Below are 20,608 nucleotides of genomic sequence, written 5' to 3' on the forward strand. Positions count from 1 at the left end.
GCCCAGCAGGGCTGGATCCCAGGACCCTGGGATCATGACCTTGAGCTGAAGGCAGCCACGTAACTGACTGAGCCACCCTGGCACCCCTTATTTAATGTGTTTTTAACTACTGATTTAATCACACAGTTCACCTTTAATTTGTTAATATCATTATTTAAATTGATATTGATAGATGTTATTACTTTTTTATACAAATGATCAATTTTTAACAATCCATAAGATATTTTTATGCTTATTGGTCACCTCAAATTTTACAACCTTTCTTGTAGCAGTTTTGTTAATTTTTATTTTGCTAGAAAACATGTCTTTTGGATTTTCACATTTATTTGTCCAGAACAATGTGCAATATTCTTGTTTAACTTCTTTAGTATCCTCAAAAACTATTACCTTATCTACTTTTTATTCCTAATTCTGTAAGTGTTCATATTCTCTCCTCTCTTTTAATTAGGCTTGTAAGAAATTTGCCTATTTTAAAGTTACCCAAGTATACTTTGAGAAATACGTAATTTGGGGCACCTGGGTGACTCAGTTAAGTGGCTGCCTTTGGCTCAGGTCATGGTCTCAGGGTCCTGGGATTGAGCCCCAACCCCCCTCCCAGCCCCATGTCGGGCTCCCTGCTCAGTGAGGGGGGAGGGTCTCCTTCTTCTTCTCCCTCTGCTCCTCCCCCTGCTTGTGCCTTCACACTCTGCTCTGTCTCTCAAATAAATAAATAAAAAATCTTTAAAAAATAAGTAATTTATTAATGTCCTTTTTCTTATTTATCTTCTGTTTATCCTAGCTCTAGAAATTGAATGCTTTATTTTCAAGCTTTCTCTTTCAGTTATAAAAACATTTAGGTCTCTCCATAATTTTAAACTGCATTCTATAAACTTAGACATAAAGTTCTTTTATTTATTCATTTCTTAGGTAATTTTTAATTTTAGTTTTGATTTCATTTTTGATTCCATAATTTTTTAGAAGGACTTCCAGCATTTGATCATATTAGCACTGGGATGTGTATTGCTGAGACACACAGGAACTGTTCTAGATCAGATCATGGCTATGTTGTTAAGAACCAGATAGAACAGTTGGTTGGCTTCTATTTGGGGGTCATAAGTATAATAACATTATCTTTCAACCCTAGAGTTATCTTGGTAAATTCACATAATGAGAGGCGTATGGAGTTGAGACTGAGTGAATATCAGTTTCCCGTATCACATCTTATCCTCTTTCTAGACCTTCACTATCAAAATAGAATGCCAGGCATAATCATCAGCATTTTACATTTAGCTTTCTTTCTCCTTTCCTTTTCCCTCCTAAACCAATATAGTTGAATTTTCCTAAGTAAAAGAGCATTTTTGAACTTTATTGTACCAGTAAATTCAACCTTGCTCATCTTATCAGTTGGTAACTCCATTAGCTCATTAGAATATTTATAATAATACTTTATTTAAACAGAACTATTAGAGAATAAGGTATTCCATACATGATTTTTTCAGATCATCCAAATTTTTTTTGGATGGAGAACAGATTACTAATTTTGTTACAATTGTGCATAAAAAGTAAATAATGTTTTGCATGGAGGCCTGGCACAGAGTCCTTTGAGGGAGACTCATACATTTTAATTCAGGAACATGAGATTTGACATGTTTTTTTAGCCATTCATTATCTGTTTTGCATATTTCTGGATTATAGTTACATCCTTTAACGTTAACAGTATTGGATAAGGATTTCTGGTTGGTGAGTTGTCACTATGATTTAGGTCGTAAAGGATCTGACTGTATTTTTAGAAGTTGTTTAAACTAAAGCTACATAGGGCATCTCTAGGTTTTCTGTCTGCTTCTTAACTAAATCTATTAACAACATCCAACAGATTAGGAACAGTAAGAAAGAAAAATAGTGCAATAAATTCAACATAATGAATATTTTAAAATAGGAAGCATCTTCTTTGGGGGTTCAATTACCTCTTTCTGGAAACTAGGGAAAGACTTTATCCGATTCTTTTTCTGACTTGTTCTTTAACTTCAAGTAATGTATTTAACATTTTCTTGTCGATTTTTCTCTTTTTTGTAAAGGAAAGCTTGAATTAGATCTATTTACTTTCTGCAAGTACTGTTTAGGTAATGAGGAATTATGTTCATAAAATTGTGTTTATTAAAAGATGCTCAATATGGAAAAAGTAAACCATAGCAAGAAAAATGAAGTAACAATAGCAAAAAATAAAAATGGTATTTTATATGTCACAGAACAAAGGTCCAGTCTTTAGTTTTCACAAAATTATAATAATATGGCTGCAGAACACTGTTTTATAAAGGTTCTCATTACCATGTTTGATTTAAAAAAAAAAAAAACTTTCTCAGAAATCTAAGCTATCGTTAGGACAAGCTAATCAAAGTAACAGTAACTTGGATAGTAAAGTTTATTGGGAAAAATAAAACATAGCAAGGGAAAATATCAACAAAATGAAAAGGCAGTCTACCAAATGGGAGAAAATATTTGCAAATTATAATTCTGATAAGGGGTTAGTATCCAAAATATGTAAAGAACCTCTACAACTCAATAGCAAAAAAAGAAAAAAAAATGAGCAGAAGAGGGGCACCTGGGTGGCTCAGATGGTTTAAGCATCTGCCTTTGGTTCAAGTCATAATCCCAGGGTCATGGGATCAAGCCCCACGTCCGGCTCCCTGCTCGGTGGGAAACCTGCTTCTCCCTCTCCCTCTCTTCTCTGCTTGTGCTCTCCATTGCTATCTCTGTCTCCCTCTCTCAAATAAATAGATAAAATCTTAAAAAACTAATTAAAAAAATTCTCAGCCTCCGATTTCCCCCCCTTCATTCTTTGCCTCCTATCTTCTTCTTCTTCTTCTTTTTTTTTTTAAACATACAATGCATTATTTGTTTCAGAGGTACAGGTCTGTGATTCAACAGTCTTAACACAATTCACAAACTGAGGGTTCTATAGGGGAGAGGGTGGGGGGATGGGTTAGCCTGGTGACGGGTATTAAAGAGGGCACATTCTGCATGGAGCACTGGGTGTTTATACACAAACAATGAATCATGGAACACTACATCAAAAACTAATGATGTACTCTATGGTGATTAACATAATATAATAAAAATTAAAAATGGAACTACCATATGAATGAGCAAATCTCTTTCTGGGTACTTATCTGAAGCAAACAAAAACACTAACTCAAAAACATATGTGCACCCCCATGTTCATTGCAGCTTTGTTTACAATGGCCCAGATACGGAAACAGCCTAAATGTCCACCGATGGATGAATGGATAAAGAAATTGTGGTGTATCTACAGTGGATATTATTCAGGCATAAAATATGAAATCTTGCTGTTTGTGATCATGTGGGCGGACCTGAGGGCATTTTGCTGAATGAAATAAGTCAGAAAAAGACATACCATATGATCTTTCTTATATGTGGAATATAAAAAAAAGAAAAAAAAAAGAAAAAGCAAACTCATAGATGCAAAGAACAGTTTGGTGGTTGCCAGAGGTGGGTGATGGGGCTATGAGAAGTGGGTGAGGAGGGTCAAACGGTAAAAAGAAAAAATAAAAATAATAACAACAACAAAAACCCACATAAGCGGTTTCAGAACTGTCTTATTCTTTATCCAGCTACTAACTTGTGACTTTATGTTAGTGTACTCTGCATTGGTAAATGGTAGGTCCTGCAAAAATACAAAGTTTACTTATGACAAGAAAACATTGTAGCCAAAAAGAAAGCACAGATTCATTTAACTGTCATAAATTTACTTGTTTTTAGGGAGTTAGAGTTTACAGAGTTCTTTAGCAATAAGCTGGGAGAGTTATTAGGAGAGGCCCTCACAGAGGGAAGTGAGAGAACTAATCTCCGTTTTGTTATTTTGATGAAAAAACAAAAACCACAGGAACAAGCCACATACTGACATTTAAAAAAAAAATTGTATTTTGGAATAACTAGATTTTTAGAAAAGCTTCTGAGCTAGCACAAAGAATTTTCATATTCTCTCACCCAATTTCCCTCATTATTACAATCTATTACCACGGTACATTTGTCAAAACTAAGAGACACACATTGCTGTATTATTGTTTTGAGGGTGGGGGTGGGGTGTTGGTCTTTTTTTTGTTTAATTGTAGTAAGAACACTTAACATGAGATCTACCCTTTTCAATTTTCAGGTGCACAATACAGTATTATAACTGTAGGCACAATATTGTACAGCAGATCTCTAGAATTTATTCATCTTGTGTAACTGAACTTTATACCCATTGAACAGCTTTGCATTTTCCAATCTCCCCTAGCCCCTGGCAACCATGGTTCTACTCTCTGCTACTGTGAGTTTGATTATTTAGATAACTTCATGTAAATGGAATCATGCAGTATTTGTTCTTTTGTGACTGGCTTATTTGACTTAGTATAATGTCTTCTAGGTTTATCCATGTTGCAGCATATGGCAGGATTTCCTTCTTTTTAAAGGCTGAATAATATTCTATTGTATTTATACACCACATTGTCTTTATCCATTCATTTGTCAATGGACATTTAGGCTGTTTTGTATCTTGGCTATTGTGAATAATGCTTCAATGAACATGGGAGTGCAGGTCATCTCTTCGATATCCTGATTTCAGGTTTTCTGGATATATACCCAAGAGTGGGATTGCTAAATCACATGGTTGTTCTATTTTTAATTTTGGGGGGAACTACCATACTATTTTTTGTGAGCAGCTGTACCATTTTACATTCCCACCAATAATATATAAGGGTTCCAATTTCTTCACATCCTTGTCAACACTTACCTTTTGGGTTTGTTTTTTTGTTTGTTTGGTTGGTTTTTTTTTTTTTTTTTTTTTTGATAATAGATATGAGGTGATACTTCATTGTGGTTTTAATTTGCAATATTTTTTTTTGGTGATTAGTGGTATGGAACGTCCTTTCATTCAACTGTTGACCATTTGTATGTCTTCTTTGGAGAAATATCCAAGTCCTTTGCCCATTTTTTAGTTGAGCTGTTCGGTTTTTTGCTATTGTAAGAGTTCCTTATATATTTTGGGCATTAATCCCTAATCGGATGTATGGCTTGCAGATATTTCCCCCCATTCCTTAGGTTGCTTTTTATTTTGTTGTTTCCTTTGCTCTGCAGAAGCTTTCTGGTTTTTTAGGTAGTCCCACTTGTCTACTTTTGCTTTTGTTCCCTTTTGTTACTCCTATAGGATTCCAATTTTACTCTTTCCCATGTAGATAATCTAGTTTTTCCAACACCATTTGTTGAAGAGTCTACTTTTCCCCATTGTGTATTCTTGGCACCCATGCTGAAAATCAGTTGGCTGTACATGGTTGGATTTATTTGGGGCTCTCTGTTCTGTTTCATTACTCTTTGTTTTTATGCCAGTATCATATTGTTTTAATTACTGTAGCTTTGTAATGGATTTTGAAATCAGGGAGTGATTTCAGGAAAACAAGTTCAGCTTTGTCTTCTTTCTCAAGATTGTTTTGACTATTATATAAATTTCAGGATTGTTTTTTTCTATTTTTGTGAAAAAGATGCTATTGGTATTTTGATAGGCATTGCTTTGAATCTGTAGATCACTTTGGGTAATATGGACATTTTAACAATATTAGGTCTTCCAATTCATGAACATGGGACGTCTTTCCATTTATTTGTGTCTTCTTTGTTTCATCAATGTTTTATAGTTTTTAGTGTAAAAGTCTTTCAGGTACATTACTATTAATATCAATTTTTCCATTAATTTTCTCTCTCTTTTCCAGGATCCAATTCAGAATACCACATAATATTTGTCGTATCTCCCTAGTCTTCTCTGGAAAAAGAACGTTTCTTCTGAGAAAAAGACTTCTCTGTGACAGTTTCTGTCTTTCCTTGTTTTTCATGACTTTGATAGTTTGGGAAGTATCTCAGATGTCCTATAGAATGTCCCCCAATCTTGTGTTATACATTTCCATCAGAATTCCTGGGTGACCAGGTGCATTGTCAGTGAGCAGTAATATTTTGAAAGGAATCTTTTTGTGTGTGTGCATGTTATAGGTCTCAATAGTAGGCTTAAAATATTTAGTAAATCATGTTGTAAACAGATGGGCTACCAGCCAGGCTGTGCTCCATTTATCGAGCACAGGCAGAGTAGATTTAGCATAGTTCTTAAGGGCCCTAGGATTTTTGGAATGGTAAATGAGCATTGGCTTCAACTTAAATTCACCAGCTATGTTAACCCCTAATAGAGAGTCAGCCTGTCCTGTGAAGCTGTGAATCCAGGCATTGACTTCTCCTCTCTAGCTATGAAAGTCCTAGATGGCATCTTCTTTCAAGAGAAGGCTGTTTCATGTCCATTGAAAACCTGTTTAGTGTAGCATCTCCATTATTTATCTTTAGCTAGATCTGGATTGATGCACCTTCTACATCAGCACTGACTGCTTCACCTTGCCCTTTATGTTTTGAAGACGGCTTCTTTCCTTAAACCTCATGAACCAACCTCTGTTAGCTTCAGACTTTTCTCCTGCAAGTTCATCACCTCTCCCAGCCTTTATAGAATTGAGTAGAGATAGGGCCTTGTTCTGGATTAGGCTTTAGCTTAATAGGATTGTTGTGGCTGGTTTGCTCTTTTATCCAGACCACTCAGACTTTCTCCACATCAGCAGTAAGGCTGTTTTACTTTCATATTTATTTGTGTGTTCACTGGACTAGCACTTTTAATTTCCTGCAAGAACTTTTCCTTTGCATTCACAGCTTGGCTAACTGGCACAAGAGGCCTAAGCTTTGGGCCTATCTCAGCTTTCAGTGTACTTTCCTCACTAAGCTTAATCATTTCTAGCTTTTGAATTAGAGTGAGAGATGTGGGACTCTTCGTTTCACTTGATCACTAAGAGGCCATTGCGGGGTTATCAATTGTCTTAATTTCAGTATTGTTGTGTCTTAGGGAATAGGGAGACCTGAAGAGAGGGAGAGAGATGAGGGAGTGGCCAGTTGGTGGAACAGTCAGAACACCCACAACATTAATTAAGGTTATCTTATGTGGGTATGACTGATGGCACCCCAAAACAGTTGTAACAGTAAAGTCAAAGATTACAGATCACCATAACAAGAACAAAAAAGTTTGAAGTGTTACGAGAATTACCAAAATATAACACAGGTATGAGCTGAGCAAATGCTGTTGGAAAAATGGCCCCAGTAAACTTGTTCAATACAGGGTTGACATGTACCTTCAATATGTAAAAAATACAGTATGTGTGAAGTACAGTAAAACAAAGTACGCTTGTACTAACCCACAGTCATACAACTTTGAATAATAAAGAACTTTCCTGAGGTTAGAGGAAAAAAGCAACTCTTTCCTGAACAGCAGTGTGGCAGAGTGATTATCAAGAGACTGTTTCCTTCAAAATACCAGGCCTAAACACAGCCTTCTTGGGAATAAAAATAATTTCTAGCAAGTACACCCCAGCTCCAAGTGTTTGCCGTGCATGAGTTCCAGGTGAATGTGAAGTCATGTCTGCCCACCAGGTGTTGTAACAATAAAAGCAATAAAATTCTTCTTACTTACTGCAACTCTTGCTACTCACCTGAGGATGTACTAGATTTAAAATACCCCTCAACTTAGGCTCCATATAAAATGTATCTGAAATAATCAAACTTTTTTACTCACACATTGGTTTTTAATACTATTTTGTCATGTATGTGATATCCATCTCTAGTATTATGGAAGTTAGAGATAAAGTATCACAACATCAAGATCAGAAACTTATGATGGAGTTTAGGGAGTTAAAACCCTTGCATATCAAGAAATGAGTTAAAGTTTATTTGTTTCTCTATATTTCTACTCTTTTAATCTTTCTTTGTATTTTACTTCAAAAGAATATTTTTAATATTCTATTCTCAGTATTTTAATTTCTACATTACCAAGATCTTCCCCCCACCCCCACAAATTTTTTTTTTTTTCTTGTTACTTGTCTTTAAAGACACTTCACTTGGGGCACCTGGGTGGCTCAGTTGGTTAAGCGTCCAACTCTTGATTTCAGCTCAGGTCATGATTTCAAGGTTGTGGGATCGAGCCCCGTATCAGGCTCAGCGCTGGGTGTGGAGCCTGCTTGAGATTTTCTCTCTCCCTCTGCCCCTCCCCTCTGAGCTTTCTCTCTCCCTCTATGTCTCTCTCTAAAAATAAATAAATAAATCTGTAAAGACTTCACTTTTCACTTTTATTCCCAGCATCATCTCTCTCTCCTCTCTGATGGCTGTGATGTTAGGCACCCCATCCCCTCAACACACACACAGTGACATGGCTCCCTAGCTTTCTCTGTTGTTCTCAGAGGCGGGTTATTCTCAAAACGATGGTGTGCTTCTCCCTTTTGGGGTCAGACCACATACTGGTCTGAAGATAGGGTATACTTTCTGAGAAAACCAGAGGTGAGACTTTTCTTCATATGTCAGAGCCATCAGGTCAACATGTTACAGATCGGGATTTGCACAGGAGGAAAAACTTAAAAGACTTCAGTAATGACCAAAGGGTTACCAATTTGACATGAATGTTCATAGCTGTTAACCCCCAGGAGGTATGGGGCAGTCATTAAACTGGGTCATCAGCTGACTCTGGAGGACATCTTGGGAATAAACAGTACTTATTAAGTGTAGAGTCAAAATGGTCTTATGTCCTTCCACCTAACCCTCTAACACTTGCTTAATAGGGCACCCACACTTAATATACATAGCATACTCTCATGGTTGCTCATAAGTGGTTTTTTTGTCTTTTTACTTTTAAATGATCTTTTACATTATTTTTTAAAATCTCTTCTACTGTGGATTAAAAACGCTGGTAATGATTTCCATGTATTCCTTAATTATATTTCTTCGGTCACTGTGTCTCTCTCTGGGGATTCTGTCCAGCTGTCAGAAATGGCAGCGTGATTACAATAACTGTGACTGTGCGCCTTAGAGCTTGCAGACAGAGGGAGGAGGTGATGGAGCAAGCTTATTTCAGCACGTGGCTCTTGTTCTCACGCCTCCTCCTCCATTCCAACCAACCCGGGTCCTGTTTTAGGAATCAGAAAATAAAATTTCTAAAAAACAACTATTTTCTAGTTCTAAAAGAAGTAGTAGTGATTTTGTATTCCATGTGAATGAGTTGTTGAAGGAATTAATATATTTTATCATTTATACATGCAGACAAATAAAAATGTTACCTTTTAATTTGTATTTTTAGCTGGCATGTTTGTTGTGATTATCTGGGGATCTCCTAAAAATAATAGAAGCCTTTAAAATAAATTCTGTGTGATTTCCCATCATTAGAACATGAGTTTGAACCAACCGTATGAAATTCCTGTTCGTAGGTCACAATGCTATGGCAATTTCCTGTGATTCTAATACATTTCTCTCAGTGACCCAAGGGAAGGAAGAAGTTGTTAATGTAGAAAATAACTTATCCTTGGATTTTAAGTATTATACTTATTCTGTTTCTGGATAATTTATAAGACCAGAAGCTCCAGTACTTAGTTGTATTTAATAAATTCAATTAAATATTACTTATTTATATGTATATAAGTATATAATAATATATAATATAAGAATCCTTAATCATTTTAAATAAAAATGAACCCCCTTATATGTATCCTGGAGCACTTGCTCAAGCTCTTTCTGTTGTTGTCTTCTGTAGGAGGCCTGATAAAACAAGGTGAAGTCCCTTAGCCAGGTTCTTTGATGTCCTTTTTCATCTCTGCAGAATTATGAATTGACTCTGAAAACTGAAATTATACCTTCAAAACAGAGCTAAGAATAACAGAGTTTTTCTCCTGTCCATGTTATTAATCCAGTAAAATAGAACAGAGTGCAAGTCTATCTGATCTTGTACAAAGAAGTTAACCTATCCAAAGTGCCTCATTTATAACCAAAAGAGACCTAGTCACCCATTGATTATAACTTAGGAAAAGAAAATGTGAAAGTTTCATACTTCTAACTATTCACCTAATAAATGCTTACTAATCTCCTGTACAAAGGTGGAATTAATGATTCACAATTTTATGTGCATTGCAATTTTTTCTTTACTTGGAGAGATAAGGTTTCATAAGTGAACTATGAAGACACATATTGAGTGGTATTTATAATTTTACAAAATGAGAGAATCAGGGTAGTTAATAGCTAGGAACAGAACTCACTTTTTCTATATGAAGTTAATTGATTTCTTTAGTGTACAGGCACTGATTAATCCGAATAAATGTGATCAGTCAGAAGAGAGGGTAGTCAAAGCTGGATAGGGTCTTGGAGGCCCACAGTTGTATTTTCAGTGGCTAGATAGATGGCGGTGGAGTTAGGAAGAGGTCGCTCAGAGAGGGGTTAGGGTGCCTCTCATGAGGAAGAATTTCAGTAATAACCACCTGTATGGCCTGGCCACTGCCTGCCAGTGGAATATCAACCCTGATCTTCATGCAGCTCATTTGGCAGATTCTACAATAGGGATAAGCAAGGATGCTGTGAGAGCACCCAAAAGAGGTCCCTAATCAAATCTTGTTGATGGGGTGGGGCAGAGGCCTGTGAAACTTCCTGGAAGAAGTAGTCCTGATTTGATACATACATAAAGAGTGAGCTGGAGGACACTTAATAGAATGAGGGTGGGAGCTTTTGGCATAGTGTGAAGCCATATGCTGGGCACAAGAAATGGGATCTGAGGTGTGAGGAAACGACGAGGGTCGAAGCAAGGTTGTCCCCGGCCTCGTCTCCCAACTGAGGTGCTTAGACTCTGCCCTGGCACACGGGGGAACTACTGAAAGGTTTTAAGTAGGGGAATAACATAAGATACTCATTTTAGAGAGATTATTTTCATGGCTGTGGGTTGGAAAGGTTTGAGAGAGACAAGGCTGGGCATAGGTTGACTAGTAGGGATGTTGTTACAGCACTTGGGAGAAATCACAAGGATCTTGGGTGAGAAAGTTTAAGAAATACTGGAAAAACTGGAGTTCTTTGTGATTGAATGGCTGATTGCACATAGATAATGAGGAGAGGCAAGAGCTAAGGAAGTTTCTGGTTTGGACCTTGATGTGGATGGTTGGCCACTAACTGAGATGGAGTTAGTAGGTAGATGAGATTTGACTTGGTGAAGATACTTAATTTAATTTCGACCATACTGAGTGGAGGCATGTCATAATTAACTTAAAGAAGTTTTTGTTTCTCACACAGAACCAAAAGGAGTATCCCTGATTGGCAGGCAGCTCTCTTCTGTGCACTAATTTGGGAATTGAGATTCCTTCTATCCATGGCCCCACCATTTTCAACATGTATTTGGCAGAAAGGGGAAGAACATGGAACATAGTGCCTAGAAGGTTTTATGGTCCAACCCTGGAATTATTATATGTCACTCTCATTCACTATCTGTTGGCCATAACTTATTCGCATGACCAGCCCTAATCTCAAAGAAGGCTGGGAAATGTCTAACTGCCCAGGAACAAGAGGAAACAATTTTGGGAATTAGCTTACAGATTGTGCCACCTGGGAAACTTTTGGATATTGAAGTCTGAGACTTGGAGGAAGGATCTGAGCTGGAAATATGGCTTTAGGAGTCATCAGAGATAGGGGCAGTTTATATCATGAGAGCAGATGAAGTCACTCCCAGAGAAAAAGTAGAGGCAAGAGCAGAAGGTCAAGGACAGAGCTTTTAAGTTGGCCAACACACACAGCTGGGGTGGGAAAAGGGATGCTAGGAAGGAGCTTGGAAGCCTTTTGAAGTCAGAAGACCAGGGCAGTATTGTTCCTTGGAAGCCCATGAATGGAGCATTTCAAGGAGTTGGTAAAAAATAGTGTAAAATGTAATAGAAAGGTGCAGGAATATAGTAAAATAAACCCCAAGATGTCTACTAAATCAGATAGGTAAATGTTAGAGACCAGATAGAGTAGTTCTCACTTCAAAGGCATGGTCAAGGCAGAAACCAGACTTTAGTGCATTGAGGAATCAACAGGGAGCTAGAGAGGGGAGGAGGATGGAGAAACTGGAGCCAAGGAGATAGTTGATGAAACAAGGTCCCTGAGAGAACAGGAGTTTTGAGTTTGTCCAAGAGTTGCTTTGTGACATGCTTTTCTTTCTTCTTTTTTTTTTGCCCATATTATGATTGATAACTGAGATTTGTTACAAGCAATTTTGCTAACTTACCTGGTAATAAAGCCTTCAGTTATATGTCTGGTTCTATATTAGCTGGTTTACATGATCAATCCACCCATCCTGGGAAATACAATTAATCTTTGAAAGGAAAACAACATTTTTCTTGGTTTTGAATAAAGTATAATTATCGCAGAAAAGAGAAATACTACTACTGTAACTTTGTTATAACTTGGCAAAACTAAGGCAAATTATAAATCTTTTATTTTCTCTAAAACAGAGTTCTAGCCTCTCCTTTACATTTAAACAAATATTGACATTATATTTATTTTCCCTCACTCCTATTCTTTAGCTAGGAGCATGTTTAGAGGCCCTTTCTTTCATATTTTTTCATAATGGGGAAGTGAGATAGAAATAAAGAGGCTGACATTTGGATTGAGGTGGGTACTTAACGTTCTGGTGTTTAATATTGAGCCATAAGACCTAGATTTATTATTAAATCACTCCACAGTTATCATTCCCTTTTTCTTCCAGTAAGTCATATAGCATTAATTTAAAATGCTTTAAAAATTGTTTCTGTATATTGTACATTGTTTCTCACTTAAGACCAGAATATAGATAACAAATCTGCAAATAAGCCATTACTACCTATATACTAATGATAAAGGTGATGGCAAGAATCATTTTCAGTATGTTTTATATTGTATTTTAAACAGCATTTCACAGAACTGTTCAAATGTATTCATTTTACCTTTCTGTAAAAACTTTAAAACATCGCCAAAGGTCATGTTTAGAATTTGAATTACCGTCGTTGGGAGTGCAATTGAATATTTGTACTTGATACATTGAGGTTTTTTGTTTTTTGTTTTTTAAAGATTTTATTTATTTATTTGACAGAGACAGTGAGAGAGGGACCACAAACAAGGGGAATGGGAGAGGGAGAAGCAGGCTTCCCGCGGAGCAGGGAGCCCGACGCAGGGCTCAATCCCAGGACCCCAGCATCCTAACCTGGGCCGAAGGCAGATGCTTAACGACTGAGCCACCCAGGCGCCCTGAGGTTTTTTTCTTTTTCTTTTTTTAATGTTATCATGTTATTAACATAATTTCTTTTACTTTCTTTCAGATTCTCCTATTAGGAAATAGGATCAAAGTAATAAGTAAAATATCTTTAAAATATTGATTCAGGGGCGCCTTGTGTTCCCTCTCTCACTGTGTCTCTATGTCAAATAAATAAGTAAAATCTTAAAAGAAAGTAGTTTAAATCTACTTTCTAGAAAAAAGATAGATAACTATATTCATCTTTTATTCTTAATTCCTATTTTGCTACCTGGTTTATAATTGACCTTGAATAAAGAATATTTGTGAATTGAGGATAATGCTTGAGTCAGTATCTTTTTAGAAAAATTTTTAAGTGTTTCATAATAGAGCACGCAGCATTTCTAGTTCATCTTATTGCTGTGTTCTTTGTATACTTGATACCGGAGTCAGTCCTTAACTGCAAAAAGATGAGTTGGCCGTGAAATGAGTATCCAGCAATCATCTCTCCATTATGCTAGCCAGAATACATTTCAGAGCTAAAGTTGCACCATTCAAGAAATGTATGTTTGCTGATGAGATTTTAAAGAAAGCCACACTTTGTGTCACCCTGGCCCAGTGTTTCAATCATGCCCAGAATCTCTTTTTCATCACAGGCCTATTTTTCTCCGAGAATCACTTTCCCTCTTGTGATTTATGTAAAGGTATATTTTTAGCTTCGTAACCTCTCTGTTTTATCAGCTTCTTGTTTTGTATGTCGAATAGGATGTTGGATTTTGGGGAGGGAGTTAGAGATGGCTGTGAGGTCTGTTTCACGTCTCTGTAAAATGGCAAGCATTGTGTTGGACATGTGGGTAGAGCGGTAAATTTCCATATCTGGCATAGTCCCCTCCCTCAAGGAGCAGTAGGTATAACGTAGGCCTGTTCCCTCCTCTCTTGTGCAGCTCTAACAGTTCTAATTCTACACCCAATTCTATCCCTTCCATAGAACTTATTTGGGCACCACATCATTGTATTAGTCACACTAGCTGCTGTAACAAGTAGGACCCCCCAATTTCAGTGGCTTAGCACCCATACTTTTACTTTTCACTCATATCGAACAGTGCAGTGTGTTTCTGAGTAAGTGGGTTCTGCTGCACACAGTCATTTAAAGACCCTGAAGAACCCTGGAGGAAGCTCAGTCATCCTCCAAGGTCACCTTGGATGTCAGTGTCCACATTGTAGAAGGCAAAAGAGCATAAGGGGCCTGGAAATCACAGGTATCGCCTCCCTCTCTCCATTGTCTAGAGCTCAGGCACATGGCCACCCATAACTACAGTCCATAACTGGGAAATACAAGTCGTTGAGCCCCAAAAGAGTGGCTGCTAAGGTGGGTTGAAGGGCAGTGATGAATTTCCCACCTGCATTGGAGAGTAAGTCTCATCTAACCCTGTTTCTTTCTGCCGGAATAGATAGAATGAACTGTTTTCCTTTAGTAATTGATTCTGTTTCAGAAATCATCTGGGAACTGAAATGGAAGGAGATAGGTTATTTTCTTTCTTCAATACAATGAACTTACTTTAAAAAATAGGAAAACCAAATATTTGAAGGTGTTACTGTTAACCTGCTAGAAATGCTTTCTCCTAGGCGATGCTGTGTTCTTTCTCTTGGCCATCTGGCACACTGCCGTTGTGAAGCACCTCCTCCGTGAGATCCCTGGGAGCCACCTCTTCCCACCTGTTTCCCCAGGGACAGGCAGCACTGGCGTCCTCCCTGCTCTGCTAGGACGTGAACATGCATGAGTTAGTTTAATCCACTCACTCCTCGCTCATCCAAGCACTTATAAGATGAAAAAAAAGGTTGAAATTCACTGTGTCACAATTATAGACTAACTAGCAAGGATGCGGGGGGAAAAGGCACTTAGCACTAAGGCACTTGGGGAAGAGGGAGTTGTGGCAATGCTTCTTTTAGAGGGAGGAAGTTTCGGGCGCCTGGGTGGCTAGGTTGATTAGGCATCGGACTCTTGATTTTTGGCCCAGGTCATGGTCTCGGGGTCTTGAGATCGAGCCCTGCGTCAGGCTCCCCACTCAGCGGGATATCTGATTCTCCCTTTCCCTCTGCCCCTTCTCTCACACTCTCTCTCAAAAAACTAACTGAATAAATAAATCCGTCAGTCAGTCTGTCTGTCTGTCTGTCTGTCTTTAGAGGGAGGAAGTTTGGTCCAAATCTCCTTGATTACTCATGGATGCTTTTCCTCCCCCAGATGATGAAGTTTATGAGGAAAGGAGTCCTGTTGTGATCATCTCTAACTCTAGCACCCAGTATAGTGACAGGCTCATCATACTAGACATGCAGTAAACCAAATAGACTGGATGATGATATATGTCAATGAATTTATAAATTTTATTTATTCCATAATTTTCTATACATTATCTCATGCACTTCTCATAACAGCTTTATGAGAGGGCAGCTATTCTTACTCTTGGTTTATAGATAATGGATTCAGAGATAATTCAGAGAATTTCCCAATGTCCTTCAGCGGGTTAGTGGAATAGATCTCAGGTGTTCTGCACCTAAGCTTATGTATATGGGCAAGAATGTTCTTTTCAGCAGAAACAAAAAGATGGTTCTTCTATCATGTTCTGAAGCTCTTTATGTTCCTGCCAGCACAGTGTTTTGTACCCAGTACGTGTTCTATAAATATTTCTTAAATAATTGACAATGATTTAAAATGTATAAATCAGATTCGCCTGAACTGGACAAGCTTCTTATTAGAGACTGGCATAAGCTTTTACCTATCATTGTTGTGCCACAGGTGAAAAAATTTGCCTCTGGTATATTCTAATTCAAGGATTTTTTTTTTTTTTAATTCAGGGAGTTTTTAAAATGCTACTTTGGTTTCTGCTTTTCTTTGGCTTCTTCATTCTGCTAGCACTTATACCCTTAGAGGCTTCCCAAGGACACTGTTCTGTGAAAGCTGAGACTGGATGGATGTTCTTACTGCAGCAGGTTAATTCGTTTTATAATGGACTTGCTTTAATGTCCTTTGATGCTCTAAAATCTCATACTTCCTCAGTATTGGAGTTTATGATAGACATTGATTGCTTCCATCTCTGAATTACTCATATTTCATCCCATAAAGGTAGAGAAAATATATTTCTCTACAGAAATATGAAAATAATATACCTAGCTTATTAAAATTGCAGCTAAGGATGAAGGCATGGCTCATAGAAGTATAAAATTACATAGATATTCTGCTTTATCAAATGTACACGTCTGAAGACAGACTTACTTTGTACCTTCCATTTCTGTCCTGCTCCCTGCTCCCCTCCTGCTGCTCCCCCTCAGCCACTTCCAGCTGCTGCCCATTTCATTTAGTGGAGATGGTCCACGAAGACATCCTGACCACTTGCTCCTTTCCTTTTATAATGCACATCTAATTCATGTTCGTGCAGTGTTGGCATTGGCCTCTAAAATGTTTCTGAAATCAGAGGACTTGAGACCTCTATGTTTGAAAGCCAGGTGTGAGTGCATTGGCTAGTCTACTTGTAGCTATGAAATTATGGAGAAGGAGCTGAGAGTTTACTGTCAAATCAGCAAGAGGACTTGGATTAAAAAATAAATAAAATTTTAAGGAGGTTTCAATGTTAGAAGATATTTCTCTTCAGTATACTTGAGTAAGAAATTATTTCATCATCTCTAGAAACACCTGCTTTTTTTCAAGACTCTGTAACCAGGAGACAGAACAGACAGTAGGAATTATTCAGAGTGTGTGGCCCATAGAATGTGGCTGGTAAATGTTTAATGAATGAGGAGATGGACAGGTGAACAAAAATAGAAGGGTGATGGTGAAAGGCCCAGAACTCTGCTTCTGCTTCTGTTTTCTGTTTTTGTTTAACAGTGCTATACTTTTTGTTTTGTTTGGCTTATTTTTCTAAGAGCAATATAAATGCCAAGTTTTAGAAAGACAGACCCACCTTTTCATATTAATCATTTCGAGGGAAACACCATTAGTGCCTTAGCCTACTACCTAATGGTATTTTAATCTGCAGGAAATCCAAGAGAGTGCTTTAGAAAGTGTTTGTAATTGAAGACTCAGTGGTGCCAATTATGTGTTTAAATAGAGGGAAGTGGATGTCAGGGGCATGTGGATTTCAATCTCCTATTATTGTAACAATAAAGTGCCAGAATTCTGAAATGGTTCTTAAGATTTTTCTTATCCACTGATTGTGTCTTATTGCTCATATATCATCAACAAAATAATGTTAGCCACATGTAATAAAAGTGACATCATAGTATTTGTCCTGAACTTAACCTTCAATCATAGAATAATAGAGAAACAGAATATTAATATTGTAAAGGTTCTAATACTAAGCAATAAAGGTCTCACTCATTATTCCAGTGACTTATTCTTGCCAATTACTTTTGTTCTGCCACATACTAAAAGAAGTGAAAAAGAATTACATCTTCTTTTCCATTTCTGTTTTGCAGGGGAAGATGGTGAAAGGAATGGGAGGGGCTATGGATCTAGTGTCCAGTGCAAAGACCAAAGTGGTGGTCACCATGGAGCATTCTGCAAAGGTAACGTGTGCTACGTTTGGAAATTCCCAGTATGCCGAAATCCTGTACGTCAGTCATGGTTTTTATTGTTTTCTCAGGCTCGTCCAAATTGATAGCATTTATATTTTAGAGAGAAAGGTTGCAAATAAAAGTAGTTATTTATACTCATTCAGCTAAGTGGTTCTTTAACTTTGAGCGAAAGAAACAGTGGGGTATTCTTTAATTATTTGCATACACAATAAAAGTAAAAACTATAATGTCTTCAACCTCAGTGAAAAGATGTCAGGGTAGATGTTGCAATTCAGGTTTAAAGATGATTAGAGTGGCTACTCTCTGCATGCAAAATGAAAAACACAACAGAATATGGCCTTTCAACAACAATTATTTTCAAGTGGACAATATGGCCTCTTACTAAGACTGTGAAGTGCCATTTTGGGAAGGGTGAGAAAATGGTGGACTTGGTGATAGCAGGTGTCCTTATTCTGAAAAGTAAGATACTTTTATTTGGAGTGCTGATTATGTGTTAAGTACTTCTATTATTTGGAATGACAAACTACACAAAAATCGTGGAGCTTACATTTGGTGGTGGTGTGGTGGTGATGATGATGGTGGTGATGATGGTATCATCATCATCCTACAAAAATGACAGCTACCATTTATTGAGCTTACTGTTATTGACAGTATATTAAGCACGCTGTGTGTATTTGCATGTATAAGCCCATGAACCTGATACAGGTATTTTTTGTGGTTTCTAAAACAGCTTCAGAGAGGTTTAGTTCCTTGCGTGAGGTCATATAACTAGTGGAACTGAGATTAGAACTGGGCGTCTGTGATTCCAAAGTCCAGTCTTCTAACTACAGAGCTATCAGTGTAACTTTGTTCCTTGTTCCCAACTCAGTGTTTTTGAACCAGCTGAGCTAATTGCCTTCCTGACCTGAATCCATGGGTTTCTGATGATTTGCAAAATTGCCACTGGGTGGGGCGCCTGGGTGGCTCAGTTGGTTAAGCGACTGCCTTTGGCTCAGGTCATGATCCTGGAGTCCCGGGATCGAGTCCCACATCAGGCTCCTGGCTTAGCGGGGAGTCTGCTTCTCCTTCTGACCCTCTCCCCTCTCATGCTTTCTCTCTCTCTCTCTCTCTCAAATAAATAAATAAAATCTTTAAAAAAAAAAAAAAGAAATCATACCTGAAACAAAATCTTCTCATTAAAGATTCAAGGAAGTCATTGAAAACAAGAAAAATGTGTTACCTATGAGAGCAGACACAAAAACTACACCTCTTTGGTCTAAAATAATGAGTCCAGGGCACCTGGGTGGCTCAGTTGGTTAAGCGACTGCCTTCGGCTCAGGTCATGATCCTGGAGTCCCCAGATCGAGTCCCGCATCGGGCTCCCTGCTGAGCAGGGAGTCTGCTTCTCCCTCTGACCCTCTTCCCTCTCGTGCTCGCTCTCTCATTCTCTCTCTCTCAAATAAATAAATAAATAATCTAAAAAAAAAAGAAATTGCTACTGGGTGGTACTCTCTTCATTGTCTATGCTGTTTGTTCATTGCCCTCTATTTTTTATAATTCTTAGTTTTAACACAAAATCTACCTGTTCTCACCTTGAGACCTGCTAATTTGAATGGAAATGTTAGTTCATTTGTCCTGGATTTTTGGTTTTGTTTTGTTTTTTTGTTTTTTGAGAGACAGAGAGAAAGCACGCGCTGCCAGGAGGAGCAGAGGGGTAGAGAGAGTCTCATGCAGGCTCCACGCCCACCATGGAGCCTGACGCGGGGCTTGATCTCAGGACCTTGAGATCACGACCCAAGCCAAAATCAAGTCGGAAACCTAACCGACTGAGCCACCCAGGCATCCCTTGCCCTGTTTTTATTTAGAGATGCAGCATCCTGGGAGAGTATGGAGCTGGAGGATTTGCATCTGTCTTGCTTCCCATGAGGGAGTTCTGTTACAGAGCGATGTGTGCCATGAAATGGTTTTGTTGTGAAAACTATAATAAATATGAAAATATCATAAATTGTTTTGTAAACAGTGGAAAGTAAGCAGTAGAGCATAAATATGAAACAATAGAAATGAAACCAATGCAGGTGACTTTTGAGAGATGCCTTGCAAAAGCATCCAGGATACTTCATTTCAAAGGCAAAAGGATGCCAAGCATGCAAATCAAATCCAAATATTTTCTGGAACATAATGTCTAATTTGGAGAAAACTCTGTCTGACTTCCCTTTTTGTTGTTACTTTAATGTTGATGCATAGGCATTGAAGCCCAACTCATTTTAGATTATTTTTGTGCATTCGTTTTCAAAACATTAGGCCTGTATTTAGCAAATTCTTTCTTTCTCTCTCTCTCTTTTTTTTTAAAGTCTTTTCTTTTGTCTCAGTCAGAATTTCTGAAACAGGAAAAGAAATGGTTCTTCAAACTTTTGATTAGAAATCCCTAACTAAAGCTTTTTGCAGAAGCAAGATATTTTTACTATTTTCTTCTTCCTAGGCAGTTTTTTGGTGTCTAGCTACCTTTTTTCTTAGGCTTCTTTTCATCTCTTAACATGTCCTTCTTCTGCCCTCTAAAAATGGCAAGAAAACGAAGGAAAGTAGTAACAGTTTGAGTCTTTATGAGGTACAAGGCCTTGTGCTTGGCATTGTACATACTGAATCTTGTTAGCTTCTCAGTGACCCTCTTAAGTAAGACTGCGATGTGGGCAGGTTAAGAAACTTGTCTAGGTATGTGATAGAGCTAGGAGCTTCACTCAGTTTGGTCAAGCTTGTGTTCATTATATCATACCAGGCTGCAACTTCATCAGAGCTAACTCTGTACCAGTGTTTCACCCAAACCTGCCCTTTTCTGGAAGCTTCATGTTTCAGAATGATCACTTTCCCTTTTTGAGTTTTCCCTAAGACTCTCCTTGCTTTGGTGAGACAGGTACCTGCAAAAATACCTGTTCTTCTCTAGGCTCTTCCTCAGATACCTTCTTGTCTTGCTCCCTC

General features: G+C 37.8%; 1 protein-coding gene across 4 annotated transcripts in view; it reads left to right on the forward strand.

The window, feature by feature from the left end:
• The window catches only part of OXCT1 (3-oxoacid CoA-transferase 1), a 123,346-nt gene that overhangs the window by 83,617 nt on the left and 19,121 nt on the right, over positions 1–20,608 (forward strand). For 3 of the 4 annotated variants that reach the window (XM_021700566.1, XM_021700574.1, XM_044917162.1), the window contains exon 14: positions 17,558–17,647. The exons of the other annotated variant lie outside the window; for it this stretch is intronic. In XM_021700566.1, the coding sequence (XP_021556241.1) occupies positions 17,558–17,647 (90 nt within the window). The remainder of the gene's footprint in view (positions 1–17,557; positions 17,648–20,608) is intronic. 4 annotated transcript variants of the gene reach the window in all.

This window comes from Neomonachus schauinslandi, chromosome 7, assembly GCF_002201575.2.
Source record: "Neomonachus schauinslandi chromosome 7, ASM220157v2, whole genome shotgun sequence".
Lineage (NCBI taxonomy): Eukaryota > Metazoa > Chordata > Mammalia > Carnivora > Phocidae > Neomonachus > Neomonachus schauinslandi.